At 40.8% G+C, this 20,011-nt stretch overlaps 1 protein-coding gene across 3 annotated transcripts in view; it reads left to right on the top strand.

Moving 5' to 3' along the window:
- Nucleotides 1-701: 701 nt before the first annotated feature.
- The window catches only part of KHK (ketohexokinase), a 41,505-nt gene continuing 22,195 nt past the window's right edge, over nucleotides 702-20,011 (top strand). Inside the window, exons 1-3 of one of the 3 annotated variants that reach the window (XM_067470386.1) lie at nucleotides 702-879; nucleotides 981-1,097; nucleotides 8,328-8,462. In XM_067470386.1, the coding sequence (XP_067326487.1) occupies nucleotides 785-879; nucleotides 981-1,097; nucleotides 8,328-8,462 (347 nt within the window). In that variant the 5' untranslated portion in view covers nucleotides 702-784. Of the gene's footprint in view, nucleotides 880-980; nucleotides 1,098-8,113; nucleotides 8,249-8,327; nucleotides 8,463-20,011 lie in introns of all 3 variants that reach the window. The other 2 variants (XM_067470413.1, XM_067470445.1) reach the window with 2 other exon arrangements.

The following is a 20,011-nucleotide window of genomic DNA, read 5'->3' as shown; positions in this document are numbered from 1 at the left end:
ACGAGCAGGGCCTCTCCAGATAATCGGAGTGAGCGTGTGGGGCTCGGAAGATAAACTCATGTGGGGCTCGGAAGATAAACGGCAGCCAGTGGAGCTCCTTGAACAGGAGGGTTGACCTCTCTCTGTAATGAGCACCAGTTAACATCCTGGCCGCTGCCTGTTGGACCAGTTGGAAGTTCCGAGCCGTTTTCAAGGGCAGCCCCACGTAGAGCGCATTACAGTAGTCCAACCTGATCCAGTACAACAGTCAGCAAGATGGACTCATCTCGTTGTGTTTCAAATAACAACAACTATTATTATTATTATTATTATTATTATTATTATTATTATTATTGAATCTCAGTAAGCTTGGGCCCTCCAGGTGTTTTGGACTCCAACTCCCACCATTCCTAACAGCCTATCGGCTGTTAGGAATGGTGGGAGTTGGAGTCCAAAACACCTGGAGGGAAGGACCTGATTTGAATAGCAGTGAAAACTGATTGGACTTGAGTTCTCCTCTTTGAAGCCTTTTTCCTTCCCTTTTTCCTCCTTTCCCTCCTTGGCGCCAGGCTCCTCCAGAGGGCGCTGTTTCATAAGTCAACCAGGGGCCGAACCCGCTTCTCCCATTGGCGGAGCAGACGGGGAAATAAAGAGGAGGCGCCCTGCTCAGCCAATAGGAGCGCGGGGCGATTTGAATATGGCCAGGCTAGAGCCAATGAGGTGCGCGCGTGGCATTCAATGGCTGCAGAGCGTCCCAGGTGGGAAGGCAGGCAGGTAGGCAGGTGAGCCAGGAGTGGGGCCGGGGATGGAGGGCCAGAAGCGGATCCTGTGCGTGGGGCTGGTCTGCCTCGACATCATCAGCCTGGTGGACCGCTACCCGGAGGAGGACTCCGACTCCAGGTGAGGAAGGGAAGGGAAGGGGAGCCCCCCCCTTCCAGGTGAGCCTCACCTGCAGCCTCACCTGGAGCAGCCTCTTCCTTCCCTCCTCTCCTCTCCCGCAGGTGCCTCTCTCAGCGGTGGCAGCGAGGGGGCAACGCCTCCAACACCTGCACGGTCCTGGCCCTCCTGGGCGCCCCCACCGCCTTCATGGGCGCCCTCGCCCCCGGGCACCCCGCCAGGTGAGTCCAGGTAAAGGGAAAGGGAGGGGCACCCACAAGGACGCCCACACTCCCACCCACGCTCCCTCCACAGTTGGGCACCAGCCAAGCCCTCCCAGCAGATGGCCATCCAGCCCCTGAATAATAATAATAATAATAATAATAATAATAATAATAATAGTAAATAATAGTAAAAATAGTAATAGTAATAATAATAATATCTAATAATAATAACAATAATATCTAATAATAATAATATCTAATAAATAATAATAATAATATCTAATAATAAATATCTAATAATAATAATATATAATAATAATAGTAATACTAATAATAATATCTAATAATATCTAATAATAATAATATCTAATACTAATAATAATATCTAATAATAATATCTAATAATAATAATAATATCTAATAATAATACTACTACTAATAATAATAATATCTAATAACAATAATACTACTAATAATATCTAATAATAATAATAATATCTAATACTAATAATAATATCTAATAATATCTAATATCTAATAATGATATCTAATAATATCTAATACTAATAACAATATCTAATAATATCTAATATCTAATAATAATATCTAATAATAATATCTAATAATAATATCTAATAATAATAATAATAATATCTAATAATAATAATACTATTAATAATATCTAATAACAATAATACTACTAATAATATCTAATAATAATAATAATATCTAATAATAATATCTAATACTAATAATAATATCTAATAATAATATCTAATAATAATAATACAACTAATAATATCTAATAATAATAATAATATCTAATGATAATAAATAATAATAATAATAATATCTAATACTAATAATCATATCTAATAATAATATCTAATATCTAATAATAATATCTAATAATACTACTAATAATATCTAATAATAATAATACTAATAATAATACTAATAATAATATCTAATAACAATAATACTACTAATAATATCTGATAATAATAATATCTAATAATAATAATATCTAATAATAATAGTAAATAATAATAGTAATAATAATAGTAATAATAATAATACTAATAATAATAGTAATAATAATAATAGTAATAATAATAATATCTAATAATAATATCTAATAATAATAATAAGAATAATATCGAATAATAATAATACTACTAATAATAAATAGAATCCTAGAGTGGGAAGACTTCCAGGGCTATTAAATCCAACCCCCTTCTGCCCGGCACCTGAGCCCTCCTGACAGATGGCCATCCTGCCCTTGAATAATAATAATGATGATGATAATAATAATATAAAATAATAATAATAATAATAATAATAATAATAATAATAATATAAATAATAGAATCCTAGACTTGGAAGACTTCCAGGGCTATTAAGTCCAACTCCCTTCTGCCAGACAGGAGGGCACCATCCAAGCCCTCCCAGTAGATGGCCATCCAACCCCTGAATAATAATATATAATAATAATAATAAATAATAGTAAATAATAATAATAATAATACAATTCTAGACTTGGAAGACTTCCAAGGCTATTAAGTCCAACCCTCTTCTGGCCAGCAGGAGGGTACCATCTGAGCCCTCCTGACAGATGGCCATCCTGCCACTAAATAATAATAATAATAATAATAATAAATCATATAACATAATAGCAAATAATAATCATATAACATAAATAGCATATAATAATAATAGTAAATAATAATAATAATATAAAATAATAGTTAATAATAATAATAATAATAATATAAAATAATAGTAAATAATATTAATATAACATAATAGCAAATAATAATAATAATAATATAAAATAATAGTAAATAATAATAATATAACATAATAGCAAATAATAATATAACATAAAATAATAGTAAATAATAATAATAATAATAATAATATAAAATAATAGTAAATAGTAATATAACATAATAGCAAGTAATAATAGAATCCTAGACTTGGAAGACTTCCAGGGCTATGAAGTCCAACCCCCTTCTGCCCGGCATCTGAGCCCTCCTGACAGATGGCCATACTGCCCTTGAATAATAATAATAATAATAATAATAATAATAATAATAATATAAAATAATAGTAAATAATAATATAAAATAATAGTAAATAATAATATAACATAATAGCAAATAATAGTAATATAAAATAATAGTTAATAATAATATAACATAATAGCAAATAATAATAATATAAAATAATAGTAAATAATATTAATATAACATAATAGCAAATAATAATAATAAAAATATAAAATAATAGTAAATAATAATAATATAACATAATAGCAAGTAATAATAGAATTCTAGACTTGGAAGACTTCCAGGGCTATTAAGTCCAACCCCCTTCTGCCCGGCATCTGAGCCCTCCTGACAGATGGCCATGCTGCCCTTGAATAATAATAATAATAATAATAATAATAATACTAAATAATAGTAAATAATAATAATATAAAATAATAGTAAATAATAATATAACATAATAGCAAATAATAGTAATATAAAATAATAGTTAATAATAATATAACATAATAGCAAATAATAATAATATAAAATAATAGTAAATAATAATATAACATAATAGCAAATAATAGTAATATAAAATAATAGTAAATAAATAATAGTAAATAATAATAGTAAATAATAGTAAATAATAATATAACATAATAGCAAATAATAATAATAATAGAAGAAGAATCCTAGACTTGGAAGACTTCCAGGGCTATTAAGTTCAACCCTCTTCTGCCCGGTAGGAGGCTACCATCTAAGCCCTCCTGACAGATGGCCATCCTGCCCCTAAATAATAATATTAATAATAATATAAAATAATAGCAAATAATAATAATAATAACAACAATAATAATAATAATATAAAATAATAGTATATAATAATAATAATATAGAATCCTAGACTTGGAAGACTTCGAGGGCTATTAAGTCTAACCCCCTTCTGCCCAGCAGGAGGGTACCATTTGAGCCCTCCTGACAGATGGCCATCCTGCCCTTGAATAATAATAATAATAATAATATCAAATAATAGCCAATATTAATAATAACAGTAATAATAGAAACCTAGACTTGGAAGACTTCCAGTGTTATTATTTATTTATTTATTTATTTATAATTCGAACTTCTATGCGGCCACTCCCTTCCCTGGGGCTCGGAGCGGCTTACAAGAATGGCTAAAATCTAACCAATTTAAAAACAATTTAAAACAATTTAAAAACAGCAATATCAGAGATGAAAGGCCCGTCGAAACAGGTATGTCTTACATGCCCTGCGGAAAGCTGGTAAGTCCCGCAAGGCACGGACTTCAGGTGGCAGAGTGTTCCAGAGTGATGGTGCCACTGCTGTGAAGGCTCTGCGCCTGGTTGCTGTTAGACGCAAGGTCTTGACACTGGGGACTTCCAATAGATCTTGGTCCTCAGAACGGAGGGATCTCTGGGGTTGGGAGGGGGTGAGGCGGTCCCTCAGGTCCATCGGCCCCAGACCGTGCAAGGCCTTCAAGGTGAGTCCCATCCCTTTGAAAGTGATCCGGTGCTCAATGGGTAACCAATGCAGCTGTAGTAAGATTGGGGTGATGTGGCATCTCATTGGAATTCCCACCTGAATTTTGTACCAACTTGAGCTTCCGGATCACCGACAGAGGAAGGCCAATGGAGAGGGCGTTACAGTAGTCCAGTCTTGAGATGACCGTGGTCTGGATGACCGTAGCCAGGTCATCCCTGGACAGGGAGGGGTCAGCCGTCTAGCCTGCCGCAGGGGAAAGAAAGAAGGCGGTTCTGCTCACGGCGGAGGAAGACCTGGGCCTCCATCCTCAGCAGAGGGTCCACAAGGACTCCCAGGCTCTTGACCAACGATGACGGACGTAGCACCTCGCCATCCAGGGTAGGCAGCTGGACATCCCCACTGCCCGGTTGACCCAGCCATAGGATCTCCATCTTTGCTGGATTCACCCTCAACCTGCTGGCACGCAGCCATCCAGTCTCAGCCTCCAGGCACTGATGGAAACAATCGGGGACAGAGTCCGGTCGGCCTTCCATCTTCAGCACCAGCTGAGTGTCATCAGCGTACTGGTCACACTAAGTCCAGCCCCCTTCAGACCGTAGGAGGGTACCATCTGAGCCCTCCTGACAGGTGGCCATCCTGCCCCAAAATAATAATAATAATAGCAAATAATAATAATAATAATAATAATAAATAGATTCCTAGACTTGGAAGACTTCCAGGGCTATTAAGTCCAACCCCCTTCTGCCCGAAAGGAGGGTACCATCTGAACCCTCCTGACAGATGGCCATCCTGTCCCTAAATAATAATATTAATAATAATACAAAATAATAATAGTATATAATAATAATAAAACTATAGAATCCTAGACTGGGAAGACTTCCAGGCCTATTAAGTTCAACCCCCTGCTGCCAGGCATGAGAGCACCATCCGAGCCCTCCTCACAGATGGCCATCCTGCCCTTGAATAATAATAATACTAATAATATAAAATAATATAAAATAATAGTAAATAATAATAATAATAATAATAGAATTCTAGACTTGGAAGACTTCCAGGGCTATTAAGTCCAACCCAGGCAGAATAATAATAATAATAGAACCATAGAATCCTATGGCCATTCAGCTCCTGAACAATAATAATAATAATAATAATAATAATAATAATAATACCATAGAATCCTATGTCCATCCAGCTCCCTAATAATAATAATAATAATAACAATAGAATCCTGTGGCCATCCAGCTCCTTAATAATAATAATAATAATAGTAGAACCATAGAATCCTATGGCCATCCAAGCTCCTGAACAATAATAATAATAATAACAACAACAACAACAAAAACAACAACAATAGAATCCTATGGCCATCCAGCTCCTGAATAATAATAATAATAATAATAATAATACCATAGAATCCTATGACCATCCAGCTCCCTAATAATAATAATAATAATAACAACAATAGAATCCTATGGCCATCCAGCTCCTGAATAATAATAATAATAATAATAATAATAATAACTATAATAATAATAAAACCATAGAATCCTATGACCATCCAGCTCCCTAATAATAATAATAATAATAACCCTAGAATCCTATGGCCATCCAGCTCCTTAATAATAATAATAATAATAATAATAATAATAATAATAATAGAACCATAGAATCCTATGGCCATCCAGCTCTTTAATAATAATAATAATAATAATAATAATAATAATAGAACCATAGACTCCTATGGCCATCCAGCTCCTTAATAATAATAATAATAATAATAATAGAACCATAGAATCCTATGGCCATCCAGCTCTTTAATAATAATAGTAATAATAATAATAATAATAATAGAACCATAGACTCCTATGGCCATCCAGCTCCTTAATAATAATAATAATAGTAATAGTAATAGTAATAATAGAACCATAGAATCCTATGGCCATCCAGCTCCTGAATAATAATAATAATAATAATAATAATAGAACCATAGAATCCTATGGCCATCCAGCTCCTGAATAATAATAATAATAATAATAGAACCATAGAATCCTATGGCCATCCAGCTCCTTAATAATAATAATAGTAATAGTAATAGTAATAATAGAACCATAGACTCCTATAGCCATCCAGCTCCTTAATAATAATAATAATAATAATAATAATAGAACCATAGAATCCTATGGCCATCCAGCTCCTTAATAATAATAATAATAATAATAGTAATAGAACCATAGAATCCTATGGCCATCCAGCTCCTTAATAATAATAATAATAATAATAATAATAATAATAGAACCATAGAATCCTATGGCCATCCAGCTACTTAATAATAATAATAATAATAATAATAATAATAGAACCATAGACTCCTATAGCCATCCAGCTCCTTAATAATAATAATAATAATAATAATAGAACCATAGACTCCTATGGCCCACTCTATGTCCTGGTATGGTTTGTAGGACAGTGGACCATGGATGATGGGACTTGCAGTATCTTCACTCACTTCTTGAGACCATTGTGACCCACACCAATGACGGATCAAGACCAAATTTGGCACACAGAGCTCCCATTACCCACTCTGCATTCTGGCGTAGGGACGACGGGACTTGCATATGGGAGTTGTAGTTCACCCATACACACTAAACCCTGCTAAAAAAATGGGAATTTTTCTCAAAAAAAAATGGGCATCACCAGGTCCCCAAGCTAGTTATTAATAAAGAGGGATCTCTTCCAGAAGCTTTGGGAGCAGAGGTTGGAGGAAGGTCAGACTAGATGTCCCTTCGGGTCCCCTTCCAAGATCCCGAGATTTCAAGAGAGATATTGACAAGCTGGAATGTGTCCAGAGGAGGGTGACTAAAATGATCAAGGGTCTGGAGAACAAGCCCTATGAGGAGCGGCTTAGGGAACTGGGCATGTTTAGCCTGAAGAAGAGAAGGTTGAGAGGGGATATGATAGCCATGTATAAATATGTGAGAGGAAGCCACAGGGAGGAGGGAGCAAGCTTGTTTTCTGCTTCCTTGGAGACTAGGACGCAATGGAACAATGGCTTCAAACTACAAGAGAGGAGATTCTATCTGAACACGAGGAAGAACTTCCTGACTGTGAGAGCCGTTCAGCAGTGGAACTCTCTGCCTTGGAGTGTGGTGGAGGCTCCTTCTTTGGAAGCTTTTAAGCAGAGGCTGGATGGCCATCTGTCAGGGGTGATTTGAATGCAATATTCCTGCTTCTTGGCAGAATGGGGCTGGACTGGATGGCCCAGGAGGTCTCTTCCAACTCTTCGATTCTATGATTCTATGATTCTATGATTTCAATAGAGGCTCCTCATTCCTGCAGGGATTACGCTATGTCGCAAAACCTGAAAAGAGAATGCTGTTCCTGTTTTGGAAGTGTTATTTTCTCCCTAATTGTGCGGTCCTTACTTTGGAAGGAGTTGTTCTGTTCCAGAAACTGTGTTGACTGGCTTGAGACTCAGTGCTGTTCCTGCCCCTCTAGTTTTGTCCGGGACGACTTCCGGCGCTACCAGGTGGACCTCTCCTTGGTGTCCAGCCACTCGACCGGCAGCCTCCCCATCTCGGTGGTCATTGCCAACTGCGCCACCGGCTCCCGCACCATCCTGCACGCGTCCAGGTGCGTCTCCTTCCTCTTCTCCCGAGTGCGCTAACCTCCTCTTTCTCCCCCCCCCCCGGACCCCCCAAATCCCCCCAAGATTCATCCTGTCCGACTTCCAGCGTCGCCAAATAGACGTGACCCACCTGGTCTGGCAGGGTCAAGGGGAGACGCCCTGCGCCTGCTGCCTGGTCAACCGCTCCAACGGCTCTCGGACCGTCACCCTCTACGACACGTAAGGCCGCCCGCCCGGCTGACCGCTCAGGCAACGCAAAGTCCTCCCTCTGCCAATAGGGGGCGCCACTTTCATCCTGCCTTTGCTCCCATCCACACTGGACGTTTAATGCAGTTTCGGAGCTGGCTTCAGGCCGGCAGCTGGACGACAGACAGGCTCTCACAAAAGCATTGCAAAAGAAAACCTTTAATTATTTATTTATTTACCCCGCAGGGGACTCAGGGCGGATCACAGTGTGCACATATATGGCAAACATTCAACGCCAATGTTTGACATACAAACATATACAGACATACACAGAGGCTATTTAACTTTTTCTGGCCACCAGGGGAGCTGTCGCTTTCATCGTCCATCTGCGACGCTGATGAAGCACTTCCGCATTCCCCGCATGCTTCCCCGCTGGAGTCTTCTTTTTATGACATCATAAATCAGTTAATTTAGCCGTTAATTATTATTATTTATTATTGTTTTTAATTATTATTTAATTATTATATTTATTATTTATTTATACCCCGCTTTATCTCTCGCAGGAGACGCAAAGCAGCTTAACAAAAGCATCAGCATACTATTATTATTATTATTATATATTTATTATTATAATTATTTATATCCCGCAAGAGACTCAAAGCGGCTTAACCTAAAAGCATCAGCATACTATTAATATTATCACATATTTATTAATATATTGTCTATTTATTATTATAATTATTTATATCCCACTTTATTATTAGGATTATTATTATTATATTTAATTATATCCCACAGGAGAGTCAAAGCAGCTTAACCTAAAAGCATCAGCATACAATTATTATTATTATTATTTTTACTATTATATTATCTATTTATTATTATAATTATTTATATCCTGCTTTATTATTATTATTATTATATTTATTTATATCCCTCAGGATACTCAAAGTGGCTTAATCTAAAAGCATCAGCATACTATTATTATTATTATTAAAGATTTATTAAAATGTTATCTATTTTTATCTTCCATTATTATTATTATTATTATTATATTTATATCCTGCAGGACATTCAAAACGGCTTAACCTAAAAGCATCAGCATACAATTATTATTATTATTATCTACTTATTATTATAATTATTATTTATATCCTGCTTTATTATTATTATATTTATATCCTGCTTTATTATTATATTTATTTCGATCCTGCAAGGGAATCAAAGCAGCTTAACCCAAAACCATCAGCATACTATTATTATTATTATTATTATTATTATATGGCCATGTTCTAGAGGCATTCTCTCCTGACGTTTCGCCTGCATCTATGGCAAGCTCCTCAGAGGTAGTGAGGTCTGTTGGAACTAGGAAAAAGGGGTTTATATATCTGTGGAATGACCAGAGTGGGACAAAGGACTCTTGTCTGCTGGAGTGAGGTGTGAATGTTTCAACTGACCACCTTGATTAGCATTTGATAGCCTGGCAGTGCCTGGGGCAACCTTTTGTTGAGAGGTGATTAGATGTCCTTGTTTGTTTCCACTACCTCTGAGGATGCTTGCCATAGATGCAGGCAAAACATCAGGAGAGAATGTCTCTAGGACATGGCCATACAACCCGAAAAAACCTACAACAACCCAATAGTAATAATAATAATAATAATAATAATAATAATAACTTTATTTATACCCTACCACCATCTCCCTAAGGTGTTAAACTAGGGAAGCCTGGGAGTTGTAGTTTGGTGCAGAGCTCTGTCTAAGATATTATTATTATTATTATTATTATTATTATTATTATTATTTGCCCTTCTCACCCCGAAGGGGACTCAGGGTGGAGCACAGCATATAGACGGCAAACATTCAATACCGGGACAAGAATTCCTATACCTTCTCAAACTACAACTCCCATCATTCCATAGGATGGACCCATGGCAGCTAAAGTGGTGACAAAGCGCATTGATTCTGCAGTATTTATTTATTTGTTGTGTCAGAGCAACCAGTCCATTATGTTACATTTCTAACAGAACAAAGCAAACAAACAAACAGACAAAATACAAAACTTGTGAGTTTGGTAGTTGGTTAAATGTCCTTTGACCAGTATCTGGCCCCTTAGAGTGCTTTTGGTGTTGCCGCAAGAAGGTCCTCCCTTGTGCATGTGGCAGGGCTCAGGTGGCATTGCAGCAGGTGGTCAGTGGTTTGCTCTTCTCCGCACTCGCATGTCGAGGATTCCACTTTGTGGCCCCATTTCTTAAGGTTGGCTCTGCATCTCGTGGTGCCAGAGCGCAGTCTGTTCAGCGCCTTCCAAGTTGCCCAGTCTTCTTCTGTGTGCCCAGGGGGGAGTCTCTCATCTGGTATCAGCCATTGGTTGAGGTTCTGGGTTTGAGCCTGCCACTTTTGGACTCTCGCTTGCTGAGGTGTTCCAGCGAGTGTCTCTGTCGATCTCAGAAAACTATTTCTTGATTTAAGTCGTTGACGTGCTGGCTGATACCCAAACAGGGGATGAGCTGGAGATGTCTCTGCCTTGGTCCTTTCACTATTGGCTGCTACTTCCTGGTGGATGTCAGGTGGTGCCATACCGGCTAAGCAGTGTCATTTCTCCCGTGGTGTGGGGCGCAGACACCCCGTGATAATGCGGCATGTCTCATTAAGAGCCACATCCACTGTTCTAGTGTGGTGAGATGTGTTCCACATTGGGCATGCATACTCAGCAGCAGAGTAGCATAGCGCAAGGGCAGATGTCTTCACTGTGTCTGGTTGTGATCCCCAGGTTGTGCCAGTCAGCTTTCGTATGATATTGTTTCTAGCGCCCACTTTTTGCTTGATGTTCAGGCAGTGCTTCTTGTAGGTCAGAGCACGGTCCAGAGTGACTCCTCCCAGGTATTTGGGTGTGCTGCAATGCTCTTGTGAGATTCCTTCCCAGGTAATAATCCTCAGAGCTCAGGATGCTTCTCTGTTCTTGAGATGAAAAGCACATGTCTGTGTTTTAGATGGATTAGGGATCAGCTGGTTTTCCCTGTAATAGGTAGTAAGAGCTTCGGAGAGCTTCTGTTCAACCATCTCAAAGCTCCCTGCTTGAGCGGTGATGGCACGATCATCAGCATAGATGAAACTCTCTGTCCCTTCTGGCAGTGGCTGGTCATTTGTGTAAGTGTTGAACATGGATGGAGTAAGCACGCTCCCCTGAGGCAGGCCGTTCTTCTGTGTCCGCCATCTGCTTCTCTGGCCCTGGAACTCAACAAAGAAGCTCCTGTTTTGTAGCAGGTTTCCTATGAGGCGGGTGAGGCGGTCGTCCTTTGTGATTCTGCAGTGTAGAATGGTAGCATTAGTCTACCAAAGCTTGGCTTTCAGTCATTCAATGGCAAAGGCAATCAGTGCTTGATTAATCATTAATATTAGCAATTTCTCACAGGAGAAAAGTTGTTGTTGTTGTGATAGACAGATTGCAAGATCTGTCCCAATACTCAAAAACAACTTGATGGCACATGACAACACTGGAAAGGCACCAAAAGAAGGCCATTAAAAGGCAGGATTAAATCTCAATGCTCTTCTGCATCATAAATACCATAATAATCCACCTCAATACATCTGGCTCGGTGGACTTACACACAGGTGTAAGCTACGCACCAGATCCCGGCCTTTCTGTGGCGAGGGCTTTGCAAGCGGCGCCTCCACCAAATTGCACTCATTTGCATTTAAATGGCTTGCATAATTTTTTAATTCATTTGCATAATTTTTATTATGCTTATCGGGGAAGAGGGCAAGGCAGAGTTGGGTTCATTTTTTGCAGAATGCAGATGTTGAGGTCAATAAGGTGGCCAGGCAAAGAGAAGCCCGGGGATTTTCTTAAAGGGCCGGCGTTGCTTTTCCAGGCCTTTACCTTGCTTGACCCCTCTCTACTGACCTTTGACCTCCCTTGGGTCGCTCCCCGATGCCCAAGGAGATAAGCACCGTGTGGCCCTGGGCACTTCCAAAAGGCTTCATTAATCATTAATATTAGCAGTAATTAATATCAGCAATAATTAATAATAGGAGGAAGTGGAGAGTGGGCAGAGGGCAGATGTTGATCTCTTATTTATTATTTATTTTGCAATTTTGATGCCTTGAGCCAATCGAGTCTCGTTAAGAGACAACAGTAGGATTATTATTATGATTATTTTATATTATTTTTATATATCAATATTTTATAGGATTATTATTATTATTATATATTATTTTTATATATTAATATTTTATAGGATTATTATTATTATATATTATTTTTATATATTAATGTTTTATAGGATTATTATCATTATTTTATACTATTTTATATATCAATGTTTTTTAGGATTATTATTATTATTTTATATTATTTTTATATATTCATATTTTATAGGATTATTATTATTATTTTATATTATTTTTATATATTCATATTTTATAGGATTATTATTATTATTTTATATTATTTTTATATATTCATATTTTATAGGATTATTATTATTATTTTATATTATTTTTATATATTCATATTTTATAGGATTATTATTATATATTATTTTTATATATTCATATTTTATAGGATTATTATTATTATATATTATTTTATATATTAATATTTTATAGGATTATTATTATTATATATTATTTTATATATTAATATTTTATAGGATTATTATTATATATTATTTTTATATATTAATGTTTTATAGGATTATTATTATTATTTTATATTATTTTTATATATTAATATTTTATAGAATTATTACTATTTTATATTATTTTTATATATTAATATTTTATAGGGTTATTGTTATTTTATATTATTTTTATTTATTAATATTTTATAGGATTATTATTATTATATATTATTTTATATATTAATATTTTATAGGCTTATTATTATTATATATTATTTTATATATTAATATTTTATAGGCTTATTATTATTATTATATATTATTTTTATATATTAATATTTTATAGGATTATTATTATATATTATTTTTATATATTAATATTTTATAGGATTATTATTATTATTTTATATTATTTTTATATATTAATATTTTATAGGATTATTATTATTATTATATATTATTTTATATATTAATATTTTATAGGATTATTATTATTATTATATATTATTTTTATATATTAATATTTTATAGGATTATTATTATATATTATTTTATATATTAATATTTTATAGGATTATTATTATTATATATTATTTTTATATATTAATGTTTTATAGGATTATTATTATTTTATATTATTTTTATATATTAATATTTTATAGGATTATTATTATTATTATATATTATTTTTATATATTAATGTTTTATAGGATTATTATTATTATTTTATAGGATTATTATTATTATTTTATATTGTTTTTATATATTAATGTTTTGTAGGATTATTATTATTTTATATTATTTTTATAGATTAATATTTTATAGGATTATTATTATTCTTTTATATTATTTTTATATATTCATATTTTATAGATTATTATTATTATTATTTTATATTATTTTATATATTAATATTTTATGGGATTATTATTCTTTTATATTATTTTTATATATTATTTTATAGGATTATTATTATTATTTTATATTATTTTTATATATTAATACTTTATAGGATTATTATTATTATTTTATATTATTTTATATATTAATATTTTATAGGATTATTATTATTATTTTATATTATTTTTATATATTATCTTTTTCCTCAAATATGGGTTTGTCTATACTATAGAATTAATGCAGTTTGGTAGCGCTTTAACTGCCGTGGCTCAATGCCATGGAGTCCTGGGAGTTGTAGTTTCACAAGGCGTTCTTGAGCTTTCCTTAGCAACAAGTGCTGGTCTCTTGCCAAACTACAAATCCCAGCATTCCATAGCATTGAGCCCAATGAGTTTGCATAGCTTAGGGGTTTGGGTCCGTGGTCTCCAGAGTCATGTGGTGCATCTGCTCTGTGGAATTGATGCAGTTTGACGTCACTTTAACTGTTGTAGCTGAATGCTGCCATATTGTGGGCGTTGTAGTCTTCAAAAGCAATCTTGGGCAAGAAAAAGGCTAAAGTCCTTGCAGAAAGTTCAGATCCCAGGGCATTGAAGCATTGAAGCAAAGCTGGCAAGGTGGTGGGAGGAAGGAGGGAAGGAAAGAAGAAGGAAGGAAGAAAAGAAGGAAGGAAGGAAAAGAAAGAAGAAAAGCAGGAAGGAAAGAAAGAAAAGTTAGAAGGGAGGCAAAAAAAGCTGGAAATAAGGGAAGGAAAGAATGAAAGAACGAAAGAAAAGTTGGAAGGAAAGAAAGAAAGAAAAAAGAAGGAAAGAAAGAAAAGTTAGAAGGAAGGAAAGAAAAGTTGTAAAGAAGGAAGGAAAACAGGAAGGAAAGAAAGAGAGGAAGGAAGGAAAACAGGAAGGAAACAAGGAAGAAAAGAAAATAAGAAAAGCAGGAAGGAAGGAAGGAAAGAAAGAAAGAAAGAAAGGATAGAAGGAAGGAACGAAAGAAAGACAGAAAGAAAGAAAAGAAATGAAAAGTTGGAAGGAAGGAAGGAAGGAAAACAGGAAGGAGAGAAAGAAGAAAATAAAATAAAGAAGAAAAGCAGGAAGGAAGGAAAGAAAGAAGGAAGGAAAGAAAGAAAAAGATAGAAGGAAGGAATAAAAGAAAGAAAGACAGAAAGAAAGAAAGAAAAAAGAAAGAAAAAAGAAAAGTTGGAAGGAAGGAAGGAAGGAAGGGAAAGTTTGAAGGAAAGAAAAGTTAGAAGCAAGGAAGGAAAATAGGAAGGAAAGAAGGAAAGGAAGGCAGGAAGGAAAGAAAGAGAGACAGGAAGGAAAGAAGGAAGAAAAGAAAATAAAGAAGAAAAGCAGGAAGGAAGGAGAGAAAGAAAGAAGGAAGGAAAGAAAGAAAGGAAAGGAAAGAAGGAAGGAACGAAAGAAGGAAAGGAAAGTTGGAAGGAAAGAAAGAAAAGTCGGAAGGAAGGAAAGAAGGAAAGGAAAGTTGGAAGGAAAGAAAAGTTAGAAGGAAGGAAGGAAAACAGGAAGGAAAGGAAGGTAGGAAGGAAGGAAGGAAAACAGGAAGGAAAGGAAGGAAGTAAGGAAGAAAACAGGAAGGAAAGAAAGAAAAGAAGGAAGGAAGGAACAAAAGAAAGACATACAGAAAGAAAAGAAAAGTTGGAAGGAAGGAAAGAAGGAAGAAGGAAAACAGGAAGGAAAGGAAGAAGGGAAACAGGAAGGAAAGAAAGAAAGAAGGAAAAAAGTGGGAAGGAACGAAGGAAAGAAAGAGACAGAGAAAGAAGGCAGGCAGGAAAGGAAGGAAGGGGGAAAAAGAAGGAAGGAAAGGAAGGAAGGAAGGAAGGAAGGAAGGAAGGGAAGTAGGTAGGAAACAGAGAGAGAAGGAAGAGAAGAAAGATAGAAAGAAAGGTAGGAAGGAAAAAGAGGGAAGTGATTCATAAAGCTGGGCCTGTGTCCCTGATCCCAATGTGTGCCTTTAGGCAAGAAGTCACGCTCTCTCAGCCTCAGACAAAGGCCAGTCCCAAGAAGCCTTGACCAGAAAAGGCCAAAGGTCACCCTGACCGCTTGACCACAGTTTCCCCATTGAGAAGTGGCGCCCCCTACTGGCAGACTGGGAACAGCAACACCCTCGCATCAATAATCAGGACATCCATCCCTCCCTTTGCATTGACCTTTAATTCTGGCCAGATTGCTCTTCAGCCACCAATGCAGCCAATCTCATGCGCCGATCATTGCTTCCCTCCCTCCCAGATAATTGCACATCGGTTGCGCACGTGCGTCTTGTGTGTCTTTTGAGTTTTTGGAGCAGAGGTGGGGAGGCAAAGGGTGTCTTCCAGGCCATTGCAAGGGGGAACATGGCTAATTTTTGCACATGGGGTCCATATGTATATATGTGTGTGGGGTGGCATTCAAAAGCAGTTGGGGGCAACCAAAGAGGGGGTCAGAGTGCATTGCAAACTGGCCACTGCTAATGTGGGGTGGGGGCTACTAAATGATAGATGCACAATGGCAGCAGCGGGCACAACTGATGGACTACACTACTATTTTATTATTATTATTATTATTATTATTATTATTATTATTATTATTGCTATTGTTATTCTCCCCTAAAAACATGGAGTTCCCCCCCAACCCGGTCAAGGGCAGAAATGCCCCTTGCCCACCCCACCCCCTCATAATGGCCACCCCACCCCCTCATAATGGCCACCCCACCCCCCCATAATGGCCACCCCACCCCCTCATAATGGCCACCCCACCCCCTCATAATGGCCACCCCCACCCCTTCATAATGGCCACCCCACCCCCCCCATAATGGCCACCCCACCCCCTCATAATGGCCACCCCACCCCCCCCATAATGGCCACCCCACCCCCTCATAATGGCCACCCCCACCCCCCATAATGGCCACCCCACCCCCCCATAATGGCCACCCCACCCCCTCATAATGGCCACCCCACCCCCCCATAATGGCCACCCCACCCCCCCATAATGGCCACCCCACCCCCCTCATAATGGCCACCCCACCCCCCCATAATGGCCACCCCACCCCCTCATAATGGCCACCCCACCCCCTCATAATGGCCACCCCCCCCCCATAATGGCCACCCCACCCCCTCATAATGGCCACCCCACCCCCCCATAATGGCCACCCCACCCCCTCATAATGGCCACCCCACCCCCCCATAATGGCCACCCCACCCCCTCATAATGGCCACCCCACCCCCCCCATAATGGCCACCCCACCCCCTCATAATGGCCACCCCACCCCCCCATAATGGCCACCCCACCCCCTCATAATGGCCACCCCACCCCCCATAATGGCCACCCCACCCCCTCATAATGGCCACCCCACCCCCCATAATGGCCACCCCACCCCCCCATAATGGCCACCCCACCCCCTCATAATGGCCACCCCACCCCCTCATAATGGCCACCCCACCCCCCCCATAATGGCCACCCCACCCCCTCATAATGGCCACCCCACCCCCTCATAATGGCCACCCCACCCCTTCATAATGGCCACCCCACCCCCTCATAATGGCCACCCCACCCCCCCATAATGGCCACCCCACCCCCTCATAATGGCCACCCCACCCCCCATAATGGCCACCCCACCCCCCATAATGGCCACCCCACCCCCTCATAATGGCCACCCCACCCCCCCATAATGGCCACCCCACCCCCCCATAATGGCCACCCCACCCCCTCATAATGGCCACCCCACCCCCCCATAATGGCCACCCCACCCCCTCATAATGGCCACCCCACCCCCCCATAATGGCCACCCCACCCCCTCATAATGGCCACCCCACCCCCCCATAATGGCCACCCCACCCCCTCATAATGGCCACCCCACCCCCCATAATGGCCACCCACCCCCCCCCATAATGGCCACCCCACCCCCTCATAATGGCCACCCCACCCCCTCATAATGGCCACCCCACCCCCCCCATAATGGCCACCCCACCCCCTCATAATGGCCACCCCACCCCCTCATAATGGCCACCCCACCCCTTCATAATGGCCACCCCACCCCCTCATAATGGCCACCCCACCCCCCCATAATGGCCACCCCACCCCCTCATAATGGCCACCCCACCCCCCATAATGGCCACCCCACCCCCCCATAATGGCCACCCCACCCCCCCATAATGGCCACCCCACCCCCTCATAATGGCCACCCCACCCCCCCATAATGGCCACCCCACCCCCCCATAATGGCCACCCCACCCCCCTCATAATGGCCACCCCACCCCCCCCATAATGGCCACCCACCCCCCCATAATGGCCACCCCACCCCCTCATAATGGCCACCCCACCCCCCCATAATGGCCACCCACCCCACCCCCTCATAATGGCCACCCCACCCCCCCATAATGGCCACCCCACCCCCTCATAATGGCCACCCCACCCCCCCATAATGGCCACCCCACCCCCTCATAATGGCCACCCCCACCCCCCATAATGGCCACCCCACCCCCCCCATAATGGCCACCCCACCCCCTCATAATGGCCACCCCACCCCCTCATAATGGCCACCCCACCCCCCTCCATAATGGCCACCCCACCCCCCTCATAATGGCCACCACCACCTCCCCCCATAATGGCCACCCCACCCCCTCAAATGGCCACCCCACCCCCCATAATGGCCACCCCCACCCCCCTCATAATGGCCCACCCCACCCCCCCATAATGGCCACCCCACCCCCCCATAATGGCCACCCCACCCCCCTCATAATGGCCACCCCACCCCCCCATAATGCCACCCCACCCCCTCATAAATGGCCACCCCACCCCCCTCATAATGGCCACCCCACCCCCCCTCATAATGGCCACCCCCCACCCCCTCATAATGGCCACCCCACCCCCCTCATAATGGCCACCCCCACCCCCTAGGCCATAATGGCCACCCCACCCCCTCATAATGGCCCACCCCACCCCCCCCTCATAATGGCCACCCCACCCCCCTCATAATGGCCACCCCACCCCCCCTCATAATGGCCACCCCACCCCCTCATAATGGCCACCCCACCCCCTCATAATGGCCACCCCACCCCCCTCATAATGGCCACCCCAGCCCCCTCATAATGGCCACCCCACCCCCTCCATAATGGCCCACCCCCACCCCCTCATAATGGCCACCCCACTCCCACCATAATGGCCACCCCACCCCCTCATAATGGCCACCCCACCCCCCCATAATGGCCACCCCACCCCCTCATAATGGCCACCCCACCCCCTCATAATGGCCACCCCACCCCCTCATAATGGCCACCCCACCCCCTCATAATGGCCACCCCACCCCCCTCATAATGGCCACCCCACCCCCTCATAATGGCCACCCCACCCCCCATAATGGCCACCCCACCCCATCATAATGGCCACCCCCACCCCCCCATAATGGCCACCCCACCCCCTCATAATGGCCACCCCACCCCCTCATAATGGCCACCCCACCCCCTCATAATGGCCACCCCACCCCCCTCATAATGGCCACCCCACCCCCCCTCATAATGGCCACCCCACCCCCCTCATAATGGCCACCCCACCCCCTCATAATGGCCACCCCACCCCCCTCATAATGGCCACCCCACCTCCCCCCATAATGGCCACCCCCCACCCCCTCATAATGGCCACCCCACCCCTTCATAATGGCCACCCCACCCCCTCATAATGGCCACCCCACCCCCCCCATAATGGCCACCCCACCCCCTCATAATGGCCACCCCACCCCCCTCATAATGGCCAACCCCCACCCCCTCATAATGGCCACCCCACCCCTCATAATGGCCACCCCACCCCCCTCATAATGGCCACCCCAACCCCCTCATAATGGCCACCCCACCTCCCCCCATAATGGCCCACCCCCACCCCCTCATAATGGCCACCCCACCTCCCCCCATAATGGCCACCCCACCCCCTCATAATGGCCACCCCACCCCCCCTCATAATGGCCACCCCCCACCCCCCCCTCATAATGGCCACCCCACCCCCTCATAATGGCCACCCCACCCCCTCATAATGGCCACCCCCACCTCCCCCCATAATGGCCACCCCACCCCCTCATAATGGA

This window comes from Anolis sagrei, chromosome 1, assembly GCF_037176765.1.
Source record: "Anolis sagrei isolate rAnoSag1 chromosome 1, rAnoSag1.mat, whole genome shotgun sequence".
Taxonomy (NCBI): Eukaryota; Metazoa; Chordata; class Lepidosauria; order Squamata; family Dactyloidae; genus Anolis; species Anolis sagrei.
The sequence above is the reverse complement of the archived record's forward strand: the minus strand, read 5'-3'. Positions and strand labels throughout refer to the sequence as shown.